This window comes from Antechinus flavipes, chromosome 4 (assembly GCF_016432865.1).
Source record: "Antechinus flavipes isolate AdamAnt ecotype Samford, QLD, Australia chromosome 4, AdamAnt_v2, whole genome shotgun sequence".
Classification (NCBI taxonomy): domain Eukaryota; kingdom Metazoa; phylum Chordata; class Mammalia; order Dasyuromorphia; family Dasyuridae; genus Antechinus; species Antechinus flavipes.
Genome location: NC_067401.1, coordinates 57230095 through 57251031, shown reverse-complemented (window position 1 = coordinate 57251031; position 20937 = coordinate 57230095). Strand labels below are relative to the sequence as shown.

General features: G+C 35.3%; 1 protein-coding gene across 7 annotated transcripts in view; it reads left to right on the top strand.

Annotated features, from left to right (window-relative positions):
* NTNG1 (netrin G1) overlaps positions 1-20937 on the top strand; it is a 433794-nt gene that overhangs the window by 214658 nt on the left and 198199 nt on the right. For all 7 annotated transcript variants that reach the window (XM_051993193.1, XM_051993192.1, XM_051993194.1 and 4 more), the window contains exon 3: positions 7681-8321. In XM_051993193.1, the coding sequence (XP_051849153.1) occupies positions 7681-8321 (641 nt within the window). The remainder of the gene's footprint in view (positions 1-7680; positions 8322-20937) is intronic.

Sequence of the window (20937 nt, the reverse complement as noted above, 5' to 3'; positions counted from 1 at the left end):
TGGTGCACTAAGCCTTGAATGAAGTTAAATATTGCAAGAGACAGAAGTGAAGAGGGAGAGCATTCCAGGCATGGAAGGAAGAGAAAGGATTAAGCATTTATATAGCACCTATTATGTGCTAGACACTGTGTTAAGCATAATGTAAATATTATATCATTAGATTCTCACAACATCCCTATGAAGTAGGTATTATTATTATCCCCATTTTACAATTAGGGAAACTAAAGCAAACAGAGATTATACTGAGACTGAATATAAATTCAGATTTTCCTGACCATGGCTTCAGGACTCTGTCCACTATGCCTTGTAGCTACTTGGGAGACTGCTTAAGTTAAAGCTGAGGCAGCAGAAGCAAATAGGCTAGTTTGACAGGAATGCAGAAAGAGTAGAGGGGAGCTACTGAAAATAAATATGTTTCCATAAGTTATTATTTTTCTAACGTTCTTGTGTTTGTCCTTCTTGCCCGACATCTTAGCATGGCCTCCTGCTACAAGCACAAATAAAGTATGTTATTGCTGCTCAATTGTTTTTCAGTTCTGTCTCATCATCCTGACCCCATTTAGGGTTTTCTTGGCAAAGTGGCCATTTCCTTCTCCAGCTCATTTTACAGGTGAGAAAACTGAGGCAAACAGTTAAGTAACTTGCCCTGGCTCACCCAGCTAGTAAGTGTCTGAGGCCGGATTTGAACTCAGGAAGATGATAATTCCTGACTCCAGGCCCAGTGCTCTAATTACTGTGCCACCTAACTACCTTTTTCTTTCTTCTTTCTTTTTTCATGGCAATCGAGATTCATTAACTTTCCCAGGGTCACACAGCTAGCAATTGTCACATATCTAAAATGGGATTTGAACTCAGGTCTTCCTGACTCCAGAGTCAGTGCTCTATCTACTGAGCAACCTAGCTGTCCTTCTGGCCGCCTTTTTCACAAATATAATATGATAGCTGCTAATGGCTGGGCCTATCATCAGGCTCTGACATGTATTTTATTCCCCTTACCTATGATTAGTGTCCTTTCTTCCTTCCCTTCTCCAGTCCCAGCTCATTCTGACCCACCATTCTCCCTTCTGAATAGACACTACATGGCAATAAGACCTCAGCCTATCCATTAGATAGATTAGAACATTAGAACATTTGCTCTTACGATTAGAATCACAAAGAATCAGAAAGTATACTAGGAAAACCACACAGAAAACAGAACAAAATCATGAGGTGACCCTGTCCCTACCTCACTTTCTGCTAGAGTGGAAAGCCCATATCCTGAAGGTATTTTTGTTGTTCCTTAAAATAAATTAGAGGGGCAAAAATAGTTATTGCTTTTTTTATTTCTTTTCTAGGTTTAGCATCCTGATCTTTTTGTTGTTACAGTTTAGGACTAAGTGAGAAAAGTTGAGGAGGCACTTTCAATGGGCATCTTATCTGTGGCTGTCTTTTTTATTCCCACATTGCCACATAGGATTTATTTCACAAGCAGACAAGCTTAGACCAGCCACGTGCAAATGGGCGAGAGGCTGTCTGCTGGTCTCACTTTTTCATAATCACTTACAAGCTCATGTGTGTTGACACCCAGGCTTCTCACAACCACTTGTAAGCACAAGCTTCTCTGATATGTAGTTCCTTTAATTGTTGAATGATTATTCTGTGAGAATTCACTAAGGTACCACTGGCATTCTATGCTGTTGGCATCTAATAGGCGAATCATAGAAAAAAAAAAGAATATCTCAACCAAAGTTCAAATTCAATAATTAAATTTGATATAGTTAATGAAAGAATGCGTACTTATGTATGTGTGTCCCTGTGTGTACGAGAAACAGAGACACAATCACAGACAGAAAGATAGACACAGAAAAAGACAGAGGCAGAGGCAGACACACACACACACACACAGAGAGAGAGAGAGAGAGAGAGAGAGAGAGACAGAGAGAGAGAGAGAGACAGAGAGACAGAGAGACAGAGAGAGACAGAGAGACAGAGAGACAGAGAGACAGAGAGAAACAGAGAGAGAGAGAGAGAGAGAGAGAGAGAGAAAGAGAGAGAGAGAGAGAGAGAGAGAGAGAGAGAGAGAGAGAGAGAGAAAGAGAGAGAAGAAGAAGGAGGAGGGAAGGAGGGAGGGAGAGAGAACTTGAGGGGAAAAAAGGAGAGACAGAATAGACAAAACTACAGTAAAGATCTGATGTGGAAAGGGATCATTTTACTCAAGTGCTATCTGTGAAAAAACTCACCTTCTGTAAATAAGTATTTTTCAAGCATGCCCTAAATTTTCATTTCTCACCCCAACTTCCCCAAGCATATTTAGCAGTCACAACATTCTACACTGGTTACAATGTGCTAATTAATAGCTAGCTTGGATTGTCCCAGAGGTAAAGTCATATATTCTGCTAAATAAAAAGCAATATCACAAATCTTTCTTTTTTCTAATTGTCATAAAAAATATTTCAAAGCAAAGTCTGTTGAATTATTTAGAAATCTCTTAATGGTGTAAATATTAGTGGTGCTGCAATAAATATTTTCAGCTTGGTCTGGAGATGATCAGCTGAAGATCTGTTGCTTCTAGGACTTAAATTAAGATCTATTTAAGGCTGCCTGCTGGCCACAAAATAATTACTTATACTTGCTAGTGCCTAAGTCTGTTAGACTTAACTAGCAGGGGAGATTTTTTGTTTTCTTAAGTTGGAAAATTTGATTTTTTTCTTTTAGAAATGTCATTGTGGCTGATATAGAAGAGATTACTATAGATATGAAAAAGCTGAAAATTTAATTAATCTTACTCTTTAAAAAAAATCACAATTGCTTTTCTTGGTATATCTATGACTATAATAAGATAGATCCTGCCCACATTTACACAGAATATTTCAACACACTTTTTCTTTTTTGGGGGGAAGGGTTACAATCAGAGTTAAGTGACTTGTCTAAGGTCACACATCTAGTAAAAATATTCAACATGCATTTTCTTATCATCTTTAACTGTAGAGAATGTCAAAGTTTATTTCTTCTTTTGGGACATATCTTTCTTCCTTTCTTTTTTCTTTCCTTCCTTCTTTCATTCTTTCTTTTTCTCAAAAATACACATGTGCATTTTTTAGTTATCAAACTAAAATTGTGGGGTTTATTTTAATTTGTGAAAACAAAATAAGTTTCCTTTTTCCCTTAGCTATTTTCCTTTTAATTTCTGTCTTTCAGTAACTTATTGTAATGGTCATCAAAACATTAATCTCCCAAAAGAGTATTGAACACAATGAAATAAAGGAGACCTCTTCTATTCACTTTTTTTTTTTTTTTTTAGTATATTTGCAGTCATTTGAAGAGGCGTTCATTTGAAATGATCAGCTGAAAAGTAAATTTCAGTAGTGTTATGCTACCAAAATTCCTACCAATGTAAATTGAGAAAAAGAATGGAACCCATTCTCATGGTCAGTGGTTCACTGGGTTTTTCACTTTTTCTTCTTTTATTCCTGGGCATATAAGATTAAGACAACATAAACTGACATTTTTTCATTGTTCTGTCATCTACAGAAGATGTTGATAATAAGATGTCTAGAGAAGGATTTCTTAACTTTTTTCCATTTGCTATCCCATTTTGCCCAAGAAATTTTGACACAACTAAGGGTATATAGGTATGTAACACAGATATAGAAACAAACTTTTGCTGATAAGAAATCATATTTTCCTGACCCCACATTGAGTTACATATAGGGTCACAATCTACAGCTTAAGAAGCCTTGGTCTCAAGGATAGACCTTACAACGGATAAGGTGATAGGTTTGAAGGACGTAAGTGACCTTGGGTAAAACACTTAACTTTTCATGATGTCATTTTCCTCATTTGTAAAATGAAGATATTAGAAGAAATAATCCCTAAACACCTTTCCAATTCTCAATATTATACTGTGTTTATTCTACTGCAAACACTTGTTTTCAGCTAGCTACATCTCTAGATTTTCTTTGAAAAGATGTTTACTTTGTATAAAGCTGGGAGAAACATACTTATTATGCCTTTGTCTAAACTCTAAGACAAAAGCTGACACTGTGCAATGCAGATTGGTTTCCAAGTTTAAAAAAAAATAGCAACAATCAGTAATTACTAGAACAACATCTATGACCCAAACAAAAGTAAGACAATATACTTTTTCCAGTTGTCATACCCCACCTAGTGTTGTATTTTAGGATCCATTTGTCCAAGGATGTTTGCATTTTACTCTGGAACCAGAGATTTTCATGATCTAAAATATGATAATAAGCAAAATATGAAAATATGCAGTGTCTTTGCAAAATCTTTTGTCTTCTAGTATAGAACTAGCTATATTCCCATGTATTAATCTTAGAATTTGGGGTGCCACAAATCAGATTTATTCACTTTGTTATTACCTGTTTTGATGGCTTCTTGCTGCCATTAGAGGTAAAGAAAGAACACTATCTGTCCAGACACAGACATTAAACTTTTCAGTCAAGGAGGATTCTGGGGATTTCCTAGTTATGCCAGATTCTAAGCCAGAAATAAAAGCCAACAAACACTTGTGTATTAATGAAATGCTTTTTGTCAAAGACTTTCCATCTTACACAAGTGACCCAAAACAACTGTTGAGTATATGGATTTTATAAATGACATGGAATAGTTTCAGATAAAATAATCTGTATAATTAACTCATATTTAAAAAATGAATATGCATTTAATACATACCTTCCTAAAAAAAATTAGCATGTATTTTAAAGTTACATTTTGCACAATAACTAGCCTGTGTTATTAACTACTCCTTCAAGGAATAATGAAATGGAAAGAGTACTTTCTCAGGAGTTAAATAAGTTCAAAGCCCATTTCTCTTATGGGCCTATTTCCTCATCTGAAAAATAAAGGGGATAGACTGATTGGCCTCTGATATCCTAATCCTATGAATCCAGTGCCTCTTCCTTCTTCCATCCCAATTCCACAACAACCCCAAAATATATATCTGATTAGTACTTAGCATCTGTGTTTATAAGGGGGAAAAAGACATCCTTCAGCCCTACTTAATATAAATGTCTGAGAACTCACATGGTAAATCAAATAACTGATCTTCCTGACCTCCAGTTGAAGAAGCTTTTGTCAGAAGGAAGATTAGAGGATGTGAAATAATGGCTGTGCAGATGGTTATGTGTTGACAGATTTGGAAGTGACCATATTTTCTTCCAGTAAATTTCAAGTGAAGGTGTGATCTGTGTGAATCTGACCTCTCCTTATTAAGCATTTATTTACATAAATTTAGAATTATAAATCTAACAGATTCTATAATATTTATGGTTTTCCAGAAAAAGCCTCCATAGGATTTGCACAGCCTCATGTTTGGCTTACTAGGTATGTTTAAGAGACCTTAAATAATAATAAGGTGGGTGATTTATTCCTCTTGGAATGGAATTTTATCCCCTTCTTTTGTTTTATTTTGAAGAGGATACCTATAAATAGTAATAAAGAAAAGAGAACTGGGAATACCTGAACTGAAATATGAGACAGAGGTGCTGAATCATTCCCATTGCCACCAATTGCTTGAATGTATTCATTCTTAACACTGACATTTTCCCCTCCAAATAGCATGTCCCTTTCTCAACACCACTCTACATCAATAATATTGGACTCTCCTAGACATGTTGCCAGCTTTAGTATTTAGATGTATTTATCTAAGCAGGTAGGAGGAAGTTGCCTCCAGGGAGGCCAGAAAAAAAGGATTTCAGTATTCTTCCATTCCACAGGGGCAAGCTTGTGACGAAGTGCCAATGTCCAAAACGTAAATTAATTATTGGAGCCCCAACTTATCACCCTGCCATGATGATGGAAATGTTTCCATTCCTGTAATGGAGAGGAAACATAATTGTATTTCTAAGAGAAAAAGAAAAGAACAATAATACAGGATGGGTTTTTCTCTATATCCATATTTATAATTAATTAGCAGACTGGAGAAGAGGTGGGACATTAGACATGTTAATAGGTAGTAGCTGACTTGAAAATTCGAAATTAAAAATTGACTATTTCCTTCAAAAAAAAAAAAACCACCAATCACTAAAAAAACAAAAACAAAAACAAAAACCTGGAAACCACTAAGTTGCTGGCTATTAATTTATTCATGAAAGCTAAGAATAGACATTTGGTATGTTGAGGTTTGCAAGGGTATACACACCAGAGGTGATAGACCTCCTTTTGGACAATCCAAGATGAAGCAGTTTTTATAAGAAGGGAGTATACAAGTTAATGCATCAGTAAGTAAAGAATGTAGAATAATTTACTTTTACCTTGCCATAGAAGACAAGCAAGCAGCTAGACATTCTTATCCTTGGTAATATTTTCCTCTCAGAAAATAGCTCTGATCTCCAGCCTACCTCGGTAATCTTTTGGATGGTTGTGACCTAGTCAATGGAAAGAATATTCATTTTGGATCCAGAGTCTGTACCCTTGTCCCTTTTTATCTGGATGACCTAAACCCTCTGCAGGGCTCAGATTACTCATCCATTAACTAAATGACTTCTAAGCTTTCTTTCATTTCTGAACCAATAATCCCATTATCAAACTCAAAGATATGGTAGATCCCTCATAAATGGGAGCAAGTTAATTTTTTTTTCTAGTATACTATGATGCATACCTCCATGAAACCCAAGAGCTTGTAATAGATATAATGCCCAGTGATTTATTAGTGAACAAAGTAAATATTTATTCTTCCAATATTATTTTATTTTTTCAAATACATGTAAATATAGTTTTCAAAATTCATTTTTGTAAAACTTTGTGTTCCATATTTTTCTCCCTCCTTTATCTCTCCTTCCCCAAGACAGTAAGCAATCTGATATGTCAAATGTATGATTTCAAAATAAATGTTTTAAAAGAAGACATTATTATCGTATAAATGTAAGCTCAGTAAGAATGATAAATTTAAGGAACAGAGGTAAGAAACATGAAAACACCATTGAGAGTCTTGCCTTATAGCAGCACACAAGTATTTTATAGTTTACTAATTTTAATATAGTTGCCCCAAAAGAAGTAATCCATTCTCTCTCTCCTCTTTCTTCTCTCCTCTCTCCTCTCTCCTCTCTCCTCTCTCCTCTCTTCCCTCTTCCCTCTCCCCTCTCCCCTGTCTCCTCTTTCCTCTCTCTCTCTCTCTCTCTCTCTCTCTCTCTCTCTCCTCTCTCTCTCTCTCTCTCTCTGTCTCTCTCTCTTTCTTTCTCTCTTTCTTTCTGTCTCTCTAAATATATATATGATATGACTGCCTGTTTATCCATCTATCTCTCCTTCCCTTCTTTCTCTCTAATGAACTGTGCTCTTGAAGAATTTACTTGAGGTAGGAACAAATGTTTCTTGCTTTGTGGTAGTATCTTTCTAAAAGGAATCAGAGCTATCTAATCATTAGGCAGTTGTTCAATGTCTTGGTACTCTTGGAACCAAATTATGAATCAAATACATTTGGGATAAATGAGCTGTTTTCTCCCTCCCTTAAATTCTCCAGAAGGGGGGAAAAGCAAGGAAATGGTGATTTTGCCCATTTTTTCTTATTAAAGAGGAGGATCTAGTTAGTGCAAATAAAGCACTCAACTGAAAATGTTTTTTTTTCTTCTTCTTTTTTTTCTTTTTTCATGGTAGTCCAACAGTGCTTATGTCAAAGCCATGTTATGTTATGCTCCATTCCCTGTGCCCCCCTGGTAAAGCTATTTTGTTCTTCTTTCATAGGGCAACCCCTACATGTGCAATAATGAATGTGATGCAAGTACCCCTGAGCTGGCACATCCCCCTGAGCTGATGTTTGATTTTGAAGGAAGACATCCCTCCACATTTTGGCAGTCTGCTACTTGGAAGGAGTACCCCAAGCCTCTCCAGGTTAACATTACTCTGTCTTGGAGCAAAACCATTGAACTCACAGATAACATAGTTATTACCTTTGAATCTGGGCGTCCAGACCAAATGATCTTGGAGAAATCGCTTGATTATGGACGGACATGGCAACCCTACCAGTATTATGCCACAGACTGCTTAGATGCTTTCCACATGGATCCTAAATCCGTGAAGGACTTATCGCAGCACACAATATTAGAAATCATTTGCACAGAAGAGTACTCCACGGGGTACATGACCAATAGCAAAATAATCCACTTTGAAATCAAAGATAGGTTTGCATTTTTTGCCGGACCCCGGCTTCGCAACATGGCTTCCCTGTATGGACAGCTGGATACCACCAAGAAACTCAAAGATTTCTTTACCATCACAGACCTGAGGATAAGACTACTGAGGCCAGCCACTGGGGAAATATTTGTAGATGAGCAACACCTGGCCCGCTACTTTTATGCGATCTCAGACATAAAGGTATATGGAAGGTAAGAGAATAACTGACTTGAATGGGTCTGTCTCTTCCAGATAGGATGGCGGTATATTCATGCCGCAACCAGTGACAGTGATCAATTTCCTCCAAAATGTTTTTTTAGCTATCTCAAAGTTATTTTCTGAATGCACTTGAGAAACTTCAAATTTAGCAAGATTGTTTAAACTAAGTCCTTTGATCACTAAGTTTGATAGATTTTTTTGTACTTTTAAAACAGGACAAAGAAATACACACATATGGAGAGGATATCTCACAAAAGACAAAGTATCTTCCCATGTCAGGAGATTATTTAGACATTTAAGGCAGTGAAGACGAGGAGATGGGGTCAATTAATCTACAATGGAATAATTTTTAAAATAAAGATCTTGCTAGTGTTTTGGATGGTAGACAGATATTTAGGATATAAGATCTGCTTTCAAGTCAGAAATAATGCATAAGAAAACATCATACATCTGTATCATTCCCTGCTCATGTTTGTTTGTTTGTTTGTTTTTAATATATATTGAACAGACATGAAATAAGAATGGTCTTTCCTCACTTTTTATCTTTCATTTAAGATACTTTTTTAAAAAAAGAGTAAACCATGTAGGAAAAAGTAATGTGTTTATTATGTAAGGAATAGTTATTGTTTTTTCTGGTTTAATTGTGTTGCCTTGGTCTATTTTCTAAAGTTTTTAACATTTTATTGACTTGATACCCATCTTCACTTATACAGAAATTCAAGCATACTGAATAGACCAAAGACTGAGTAGACAATGGCTTCTTCCTAGTTTTTTAATTTTCTTTAATATAAAGTTAAAAATAAATCTTTTGAGAGTCATCTATAATAAGAACCAAAAATTTGGTCAAAGAAGCTTAATAATACAACAACAATTTTTAGAGCCATCGCTATCTACCAAATATATTCATTCATTCATTCATTCATTCACTCATTCATTTATTCTTTCATTCGTATATTTCCATGAGCTAACCAAGAGCAAAAGCATGCGGTATGTGTGGCTAGGGAATTGAAGGGTGAAGTCAAGGTATAGAAGTACAAAAGAAAAAAGAGTCAGGTTTGTGATGGGTGTATACCTGTGACCCATGCTGCCAGGGAGACTGTGAAACTGGTGAATCATTTGAACTTGGGAATTCTGAGTTATTGTTGGGCTAAGTGGATTGGAATTGAGTTTGGCAATTATATGGGGAACTCCCAGGAATAGGGAGTCACCAGGCTACTTAAAAAGGAGTGAATCCACCTGGTCCAGAAAGAGATCAGTTCATAGCTATAATAGTAGTGCCAATCAGTAATAGGATCAGGCTCTTCCTTTAGGCACTGATATATTTTCAACCTGAGTAAGGAGATCTAGTTTCAAATGCAAAAAGAGCAAAAAAATAAGAAAAAAAGATTTTTAAAGAATAAAAAAATGAATTACCTTAAATATTAAAATATTAAATCAGGGTGGGCAAACTACAAGCCCCCTGCTTCCTGCTTTTGTACAGATCTCAAACTAAAATTTTTGAGAAATGTTTCAATAAAATTTTATCATATTTAAATGCATATATATGAAAACTATCCTTACCTTGCTTGTCTTTAGACAAACAGGCAGAAGACCAGATTTGGTCTTTGAGCTATAGTTTATTGAAATCTGTGTTAGAAGAAATAAAGATAGGCACATAAATTGTATTGATATGTATTGTATATATAAAACAATTGAAACAGAGGGACATAAAGTACAGTATAGTTAGAGGGACTGGGTTCAAATTGTATCTCTAATGATTACCACTTGTTATCTTGGGGAAATCATTTGACCTTCCTGGGCCTGTTTTCTCATCTGTAAAAGGAAGGGTTTGGATTAGATGACCTTTAATGTTCCTTCCAAGTTTAGATCTTTGTGATTTCTCAACATCTAGTTGTCTCTCAAGGCAAACCTCTGACTAAGGGAGATGAGATACCTATCATTTTCTTGATTTTGCGATTGAGCATATTAATAATACTGGTATGAAATAATACCTAGACTTATATGAGAATTGATGATGGAGATGACATTTTGGTTTCTATACCAGGATGAAAACAAGATTATGGTGCCTTTCTCTTAAGTGGATATGATGCTGGAAGAAATATAGCAATGGGCCTACATTGAGCAGGAAACACTGGCATTGCAGTGAAGATAGTAACGATAGAAAAATAACCAAGAGCTAAGATGGAATTTGGATGACCTAGTATTCCATCATTTTTTTGCTTTGTGTAAATGTAACTACTTACTAGGATCCTGAAAATTCATAGATGGAAAAATTCTTCATTCAGATAAATTCTAGGATCAAGTATTTTTAAATTTATGAAATAATAGTAATAACATAAATAAACAATAATTCATTAATTAAACACATACTGCATATGTGCTAAGATTTGAGAATACAAATAAAAGCCAGAAAAAACAGGATAGAAAGCCTGAAATGCTATGACCATAGGGTCATAAAGAGTTGGACACAACTGAAAACAGCAAAAACAGGCCTCAAAAGCTTACATAGTAATGATGTCCAGATTTCTAGGGTCAGAATGCGCAATCCATTCAGAACTGGATAAGGAATATATTCGGAGTATAGGTGGCAGGATCTGAAAATGATTGAGTAGCACCTTCCACTTCATAAGTAAAGCCTGATGTGGAATTAAACTCCACATGGTTATGACAAAGTTGGAAGGAGGAACTAGTTCAATGGTATTAAACTAAAATCAAAACCACAACTATATATAAGGATTTTTAGGACAACATATTGGCAAAAAACCCAACATATTAACATCATCTAAATTTTATTGTATTTTTATTTATAATGTTAAATATTACACTTTAATCTAGTTTGGACTTTGCTTAAGAATGTTGTTGGCTCCTATGGTCTTGATGATTGTAAAAGTGGGTAGATGGAATTCAAAACTAGTTGATTGCCCAGACAGTTATGAAATCAGATTGTCAGTCGTTGATGTCAGTCATTGACATCAGATTAAAGGTGTATCTCTAGGACAGGAGTTCTTAACATTATTTTTGTGTCTTCGATCCCTTTGACAGGCTGTTAAAGCCTATGAACCCCTTCTCAGAATATGTTTAAGTGCTTAAAATGAAATGTCAGGTACCAAAGAAATAACTTGTATTAAAATAATTTTTTTTATATTTAAATCTAGATAGATAAATGATAGATGGATGGAGAGAGAGAGAGAGAGAGAGAGAGAGAGAGAGAGAGAGAGAGAGAGAGAGATTTCAAGCTCATGATCTCCAGCTAAAGCTCATGACTTCCTCTTTTAAAAGCTATGAATTATTATTTTGCCAATCATGCTCTCAAATCTAAACCTGTTTTCACCTTGACTCTATATGTAATTTGTAGGAGAATGTGTCTCCCAGTCTAAGAGGAGAGAGTGACCTTTTGTACTAACCATTCTTACTATACCATCTTAGTAAATACTCAATTCTAAAAGCTAATTGTCTGGCTAATTGATATCAACTGATAATCAGTGGGGGAAGTGTACCAGTGGGAAGTCTCATGAACTACCATACTAGAAAACCACCCATATACCTCTTTGGGTTATTCCCAAAACCCAGAAGGGGAGATGGAGTGACTAACCTCTGGGGACTCAACTTCCCATTATGCATAATTTGCGTTAGTAGTCCTAGAGCATATATTTCATATATGTTTAGTATTTACTCATTTGTCTACATTTTATTTGTTTGTTTTTTCCTTAATTAGAATGTTAAGTCCTTGAGGACCGGGCCAGGTTCATTTCTGTTTTGTATACATAGTATACTTGTTCAGTCATTTCCATTATATCCAACTCTTTGTGATCCTATTTTGGGTTATCTTGACCAAGATACTAGAGTAGTTTGCCATTTCCTTTTCCAGGTCATTTTACAGATAAGAAACCTGAGGCAAATAGGATTACCCAGTTAATAAGTATTGATTGAGTCCAGATTTGAACTCAAGAAGATGTATCTTGCTGACTCCAAGCCTAACACTCTATCCACTATATCACCTATCTGCCCAAATAAAAAATTTCATCACAGTTTGAATTCAAATGTATGGATTTGAAGTGTAGTACACTACGCTAAACCATGGGAACTTTGCATGGTGTACTACTAATGCTTAATAAATTTTAAAAATATATATATGTATATATATATATATAGATTTGGATAAACCATTTTATCAAGACAGAGTATAATATAGTGTAGTATATGGAAGAGTAGATGTGTAACTAGAGGCAAGACATTTAATCTAGGAGTTTCACACCAAGAATTCACCACAAGAATGAAATCCTAAGTTAGGAACAAAAGCAATAACTACAGAAATTCATCAGGTTTCAAGCTCCAAGAATTCAACCATTCCAACAAATCTCATTTGTCTTCTTTTAAAAGAATAATCCTGTGGAACTTTTTAAGTGAATAACTCAAATATATGATATGTTTATAATTTTGTTTTTGTGTTTTTAATGAATTTATAATTTGGCAAACTAGTCATTCAAAATACAATTTCAATAATTTTTTTATGTGACTTCCTTGCTCTTTATTCTTCACTAGTCAATTGAAAGCCAGGTAGTCTGTAGATGAAATTCTGGTAAAACATCTATAAGATTACACTCAGTTACTTCCAAACTGTGTTATAACTTTAACAAAAAATACCTCAGAGATTATATAGGTTAACCCTTTGGTTTTTTAGATGAGGAAACTGAGACCCAAAGAGGTTAGTCAAGTCAAACCAACAAGTCTTTCTTAAGTGCTTACTATGTGCTTAGGGACTATGCTAAGCACTGGAAATGTAATATAAGCAAAAAGGAACAAGAGTTCCTGCCTTCAAAGAGCTTGCCATCTAATGAAAAAAGACGACACATAAGAGGGAATTGAAGAAGGGAAGAAAGGTATGACTAAGTCTGGAGAGTCAAAAACAAAACAAGGAGAAAGAAATCAAGTTTGGTTAAGAAGGATACATATTCTAAGTCATTCCACAAAATGAGGGCAGATTCCGGGATTCCTCACCCATGGAAAAAAGAGGTCACAAGAGTACCAGAATAATCCAGGAGGAGATGATCACATGTATTGGGGGAATTTCCATAGTGAGAAGGAAGCTGAAGTGGTGGTAAAGTCTGAAGAGTAAGAAGCTGACTTGAGAGAAGAATACAGAATAGTTTCCCTGAGTTCTTCCAGAAAATGGAGGTCCTGGAAAGAACTAACTTACTAACTTCAATTGAAGAAGTTTTTATTCTTCTGGGATTTGATGTATACATGGATATATATGCTCAAATGTAATATAGTTTGGTATGGTGGGACAAAGGAAAGGAGACAAGTAACATTCTAGGAAACTTAGAAAGAGGGAATCATTTTATCTGGAGATGTCAGGCAAGATTTCATAGAAGAGCAGCAATCTGAGGTGAACTTTAAAAGGAAGAGAATGTTTTTGAGACTTATTTAAAAAAAAGTACATTCCAAGCATGGAGGACCTCTCTGTAAGTGATCAAAAAAGGAGATGGGATATTTAGTTTTAGGGCAAACTAGTGTTTCAGTTTAATTGCTAAATAGAGTGAAATTAAATAATGTGAAGTAAGGATTAAAAAGTAGATTAGATCATGGCAAATTATACTCAAGAGACTGAAGGGTTGATATTGTTCATAAACCTGGAGTTTGTAAATCCTAGTTTATATCTAGAATTTTGCTCTGCCCTTTCTTCCAAAGCCCCTTTTATGGGTGACTGCCTCATATCACTCAATGCTTCAGGTCATCCTCAGGCATGCTCCTTATTCCCCTATCACATTCTTAACATCTTCCACAGCTGCCTTATCACTGGGTGTTTGGAACATGCAGGGAATGCTAGCACCTCTGTGTAAGGGCTTGCCCAGCCCTTTCCAGGACTGCTCTCTAACTTTGTTGCACATCTTCATCCAACTCTCACCCAAGGCTCTTCGAGAGCAGCACACAGTCTCAAACCCATCAGTGAGTCAGGGGGTTATCTACCCTAAACATATGGAGCCTTTTCACATGTAGAATGGGCAGATGAGAAAAATTTGCTTAATGGCCATGAAAGTAGCTGAAGCAGTCATTGTGGAGAGCTTAGAATTTGCAGGCATCAAAGGTACCAAGATCATCCACTGTATCCTGGGCCATCACTGGTTAGCTTGATTTGTGTGCTGTCACTGGACTTTTGTGACTCAGAAAGAGTGAGCAAGGCTGATGACTTTTTGCAAGCCAGCATCTCTTAAATCCAATTCATGTGCAAATGAAAACACAACTCATGATATCATTGGTTCTCTCTGAAAAGGAAAAATGAACAACAACCACTGGGACCAGTGATTATGTCATGGATGTTTTAAACCCTTAAATTCTGGAACTTTCACTTCTGGTATGGCTCTCCTTTTCAGATCCTATCCATACCTTATTTCACTGTCTGCTGCCCCAAATACTTCTTTTAAATCCTGCTTCCCACACCCACCCCATCAGCCAGGTTCAAATCATTCCTATCACCATTCTTATATGGGGTCTAGTAATCTATTCACTTTAGAGGAACTTTATGGAAAAAAAGGATCTGTCCCTGCCTACAATTTCATGATGTGTTGTTGAGGGCAGATACTTGTTGCTTTTGTATTTATATCCCTGAGCATTAGCCTAATGTATGGAATATAGTAAGCATTTAATAAATGGTTTTTAATATAAGAATGATTTATTTGTTCATTCCTTCATTTCTTTGCATGTGCAGAAGTATCCTTTGCTGTTTTATGTTTGCTGGGGATAGAGGCAGAAATTATCATTCTCTTTCTTCTCCCCTCTTCTCCTCCTCCTCTTCCTCATGCTCCTTTCCTTTCTCCCTTTTGCTTTCTCTTCCTCCTCCCTCTCTACTTCCTTTCGCTTTTCTTTGTCATTCTCTCCTTCTTCTCTTCCTCCTTTCCTTGTTTTTATTCTCTTCCTTTCTTCCTCCTCATCTTTTTCTTTCTCCTCTTCCTTTTTTTTCTTTCCCTTTTTTCCTCATGCTTCTTATCATCATTGTCATCATCTTTCTCCTCCTTACTTTCCTCCATTTTTTCTTCTTCTTTTGATTCTTGTTAAATTTATAAATATGTATACAGAATATGAATGGATTACTGATGGTTTTTATCAGTAACTAATTGCTGAGCTTAGGATGTCATTTTAGAAATAGTCATTCAGTCAACACCCTGGTACAAAGCCCAATATTTTTAGTTTAAATTTTTTGGATACTTTAAGATTAGCAAAATACTTTAGACATATTATTTCAGGTAGCATTATTTTTACCATTTTACATATGAAGAAACTGAGGTTTGGGGTGTCTACATAATCTCTTCAAAGGTCGCACAGTAAACATCAAAATGAACTCTAGTCATTCTGGCCATAAGGAAAGCACATTTTGTCTCCATTTTGTCTCATTACTTGCAAAAAATCTGTATGTATTTTGGAGTTGATTCATGAGCAAATATTGAATCACATAAAGAAAAAATGTTTGATGGAAGTCTGTTGTGGAGAGGTCACCTTGTGTCTTGCTAAATGTGTTTAAAACCCTTGATAAATGCTAAATGGGAGGGAGGCAGCATGTTGCAATGAAGAGTCATCAGACCTGATTTCATCTCTTAGATCTATTTATTTTCACCCATATGACCTTAAATAGCCTCTTGGATTTGGCCTCTCTAGTCTTTGGCTTCAAGCTAGAAAATGAGAATATGGGACTAGATGATGTCTCATGTCCTTTCCAGACCTAAATGAAGAATGCCATCATGCAGATACAATAGTGTGTCTCACTTTTCTTACTATATCCAGACATTACTGTTGAAATTAGAAGATTTTGTGAAATTAATTCACCATATGACTGATCTAAGATTCATCTAAGACCTATTTTCCTAGTGGCAAGAGCTAAATTTCCCATGAACATTTTCATTCTTCAACTGGCAGCTATTGATACAATCACTGTTTTCACTTCTCATTGTGTATTTATTAAGATAATGTGAGGACAGGGGAGGAAACACAGCTGGCAGTGACTTCAGCATTTCCACCGTACTTCCATTATTTGACAAACCTAATAATCCTCATGAACTCCTCCTGACTTATGGCTGTCCTGCTCTACTAAATCAGGGTGATTTTCTCTGGTGAATAATAAAGGATTGCAATGTGCCAGTACCTTAATTACAGAGAGCCTCTCTTAGTCTTGATCTCATTTTAATTTACAGGGTAATACTACAAAAATATCACTAATGGAAGGTACATTAAAGGGCATCAAGTAGCATTAACTGTATTAAATTATGGTACTTGTGTTAATTAACTGCAGAAGCAAGATGGTCCTAATGGCTAAAAAGGTCGACTAATGCATAAATAAAATCCATAGAGAAGAGAAGGAAGAAAGATAAGCAAGGTACATGTTTGTGGGGGCATTATTTTTAGAGGGGAAGAATATGTTGAATACAAAAGGTGTGATGCATTAAAAATAGGTATTTTCTTGATGTTTGTAATTTGTTTCATTCTCTTTCAAAACTTTCAATGGAAAAGTTTGGACCAAAAATTATTTAGAAATATATAATTGAAAGAAATAATTCTTAGATTTATTATTTTGTTTAAGTGAAAGTTTCCATAGAGGCACTGTTATTCAAACCATCTGAAAATAACTCTAATAATTGTTAAATCTGAAAGGTGAAAGTGACAAATTGTCAGTATTCGCTTAATTTGGCAGATATCCCTGTCCGTTATTAACATTGCATCATTGTTCTAATTTGTTTTGTTTTGTTTGTTTTAATTTGTATTAAGCATGGGGTTAGAGGGATTGATTTAGAGGAAAGTTATTATGTTTGACCAAGGAATTAAGAAAAAGCATATTGTTTTTTCTTGATAAATAGGAAAGCTCATGCTTGCAACAATAGCTGTTTACCATTGCTTATCTCTTTTGCAATCACTGCCTTAATTTAATTATTATGAATTATTTTAAATGCCTTACCTTTTAGCTTATTATCCATTAAATATTTATTTCAACATAATCCAAAGTACTTTCTTTCTTAAACAGATTTTGCCCTTATCAACTTAGGAACGTGTGCTTCCCTCTTTGGACTTCGGTACATATGGGAAGACCATCCCATAAGCAAAGGCACTCTGCCTGTATACTAGTAATTGAATCTCATTTACACTTAGGGGAAACTTAAATTCAATACTATAAACCTTAACTAGTTTGGATTCTTCCATGATTTAATTCATAATGATTTGAAATAAACTAAGTTAAAATTCAATTCAATTAAAAAAAACCATTTATCAAATATCATAACACAAAAAAGGAAATTGTCTATCCTCTAGGATCCTTTTGGCATTGCCATTTTTTGGGCTTAGTTGCTGATCAGAACTGAAGAAGTTATGTGTTTCACATTAATCTTTGTACCTATCTACCTGAACTGTGAAACTCAGGTTGTACCTTATCTGTAAAAGAAGGGGAGCTAGACTGAATGATTTTGTAGTTTGTCAAAACTCTTAAAACTCTATAATTCAATTCCAAATGAAATAATGAGGTCACCTAATGATTGTTTTATTATCTGAACAACTCTAACTCCAAATTGTCAGACACATGAAAACCCAAAATATCAACCCTTGGCTGATAGGTTGCCCCATGATAGCATCAATATCTAAAAAGTAATTCCTGATGATAGGGATCTTGATCGATTAAAAAAATGAAATCTTAATCATATGAAAGGACCTCAGAAATCATCTTATTCAATCTCCTTTCTAATATGTGTACCTCCCCAGAACAAACAATATCTCCTATAGATCCACCTTCTATTTGAACAGTACCAACAATGGATCATAGTATCATTGATTCAGAGTTAGAAGGGGCTTTTAAGTTCTCAGTCATACATAAGGAAAATAATTCCATTTTTTTGATAGAATGCTTAATTAGAAAGTATTGCTTTCTTTAGCATCCAATAACAAAATACTTGATAAGAAAGCATTTACTATGAACCAATCAATAGGATAAGCGATAGAGATAAAAGACAAAAAAAAAAAATGAAAGCCCTTCCCCACTACTCTTGTCTACTATTTTCTAAAAGGGAAATAACATGTAAGTATCTAAGGAAATATGAACTTACACACACACACACACACACACACACACATATAAAACAAATGCAAGGTAATTTGGGGAAGAGCTGATAACTAAGAAAGGAGTGATCAGGAAAAGACTCATGTTGGAGATAGTGCATATGGGAACTAAGAAGTTGAGATGAACAGGGAAAAGAGTAGGATATAGTGGAAAAGTCTCCAAAGTTAGAAAATCTAATTTCAAATCCCCATGTGAAACTCACTATCTTGGTGATGTTGACCAAGTCATTTAACTTTTCTTTGCCTCAGTTTCCTCATCTGTAAATTTATGATTTCAGAGGTTCCTTCTAGCACTCAATCATAGGAGAAAGCTGGCACAAAGACACAGAAATGCTGACTAGAGTGTGGTGTATAAGAAAGAACAAGGCCAATTTGTCTGGACTGTGTCCTCCACTGCTGCTAAAGTGATCTGATCATTTCCCTTACTCCTTATTTGATAAACTCTATTAGCTCCCTAATGCCTTGGGAATCATATAGAAATTCTTGGTTTAATTTTGAAAACTCTATACAATTTGACTTTGACCTCTTTTTCTAACCTGACCATATGTTATACTCACACTTTGCAGTTGAGTTAAATCAGCCTTATCCCTCTTCTTCATGCATAACAATCCCCTGTTCCCTTTCTATATCTTTGCATTGATTGGCCTTCATGTCTAGAATGAACCTTCTTTTACTTTCACCTCTACCATCTCTTGTCAAGTATTAGCTTCTGCAGAAAGATTTCTTTATCCTCCAAATGCTAAGGGTTTTCCTTTCAAATAATCTTGAATTAAATTATTTTTACTTGTTTTATTCTTTATGTGTATTTATATTTAATACATATATGTATATATATTTATACATGAGTGTATATATATATACATATATATTCATATATGTACAAGTTTGTATACTTGAAGAGAGACAGAAAGACAGACAGGCAGACAGACAGAGAGAGAGAAATAAAGAGAAAGAGAGAGAGATGCAAAGGGTTGTTTCATTTATTCGATTAGTGTTCACACTAATAATGGCACAATGTTGGTGCTTTATAAATGTTTATCATTAATGTGTTGGTATGGAAACCTCTTGAAAAGTCAAGCTGGAACTAAATTTGAATAGGAATAATTATCCCATTTACAGGGTTTTAAAGATCAAATGGGGTAACATACTGAAAACACACAAAAGTTTCAAGATTAACATACAATATATATGCTAGCTCCTTTTCCCATTCCTCCTCCTTCTCTTCCTGTTCTTCCTTTTCTTTCTCCTTTTCTCCCTTATTTCTCATTTTTCTCTTCCCCTTCTTCATCCATAGAATTCTGAGCTTGGAGTCAGGAAGATGAGTTCAAACGTCACCTCAGACACTTCTTAGATGTGTGAAAGTGGGCTTCACCTCTCTTTGCCTCAGTTTCCTTAGCTGAAAAATGGAGACAACATTGACCTCACAGGGCTCTTGTGAGGAGGAAATGAGACCATATTTGTAAAGCACTTATCATGATGCCTGACAGAGCAGGTGCTATATAAATGCTTCTCCCTTCTCTTCCCCCTGTTCCTGGCACCCAAAACCCCACTCACATTTTTGGCCCTCACCTGGTGCTGCTATCTTTGGTTTTACTTATAGTTTTCCCTGGGGATTTTCGCCTCCCCATGTCCTGCTTCTGGAAGCTCAGCCCACATTCAGACTGTCTGTGTATTTAAAGTACAAGCCTCCCATCCCTTAGCAGCCCCTCCAAGTTTATGGCTATTTCTCCCCTGACCTCAGCAACTCTCTTTTCAGCACTCAGTCCTTGAAATCTAGTACAGGGCAAAGCTAAGTGTCTCCTGTGTTTTCTCATTTCCGCCCTTAAAATCCCCAGTTCCTGCAATTACTTTATACTTTGAAAGAACTGATGCGACTGATTTGTCTTCCCATGGGAAGAATGATGTCCAGCAAATAAGACTGCATAAATATAGACTTTAGTAACTGTGATTAAAAATAAACCTAAATGTTACTATTTAACTCTGGTTGAAATCCTTAGAATAAAGATTTATGATGCACACAAGCTTTAAGTGGACAACTGAGGGCCATTCTGTTTGGTAGCATATTTTTTTTTTTAAATCCTTTAGGATTCCTTGATTTATAAAGAGAATATGAGCACTAGCAACTAGTTTACCTCTGAGATTTGTGCCAGTGTATGGTGTGATTGTACTTAATAATTCCTGAAAATAAATTATAAACTTCATTAGAGTACCCCCCAAAAAGTACTTAGGAGCTTGTCAGTTTATCCTTAATTCTCCTGGGCTAACACCATGTATGTATATATTTATTCATTTTAAGCAAGTGGGTCATTAAGGAAGAGGCTTTTTTAAAAAATACAAAAGGATTTTTAGTCAAAATATCATACAAGGAATAGTGAAATGATTTTTAACCTCTCAATGTAACATTTTATAGAAATGGTTGCATCTGGGTCCCTAAATAATAAGAAACAATGTCTTAGCTCTCATCAGCTCAATAGCACTCATTCACTTATCAAATTTTGGGTTTTACAAAGGGACTAT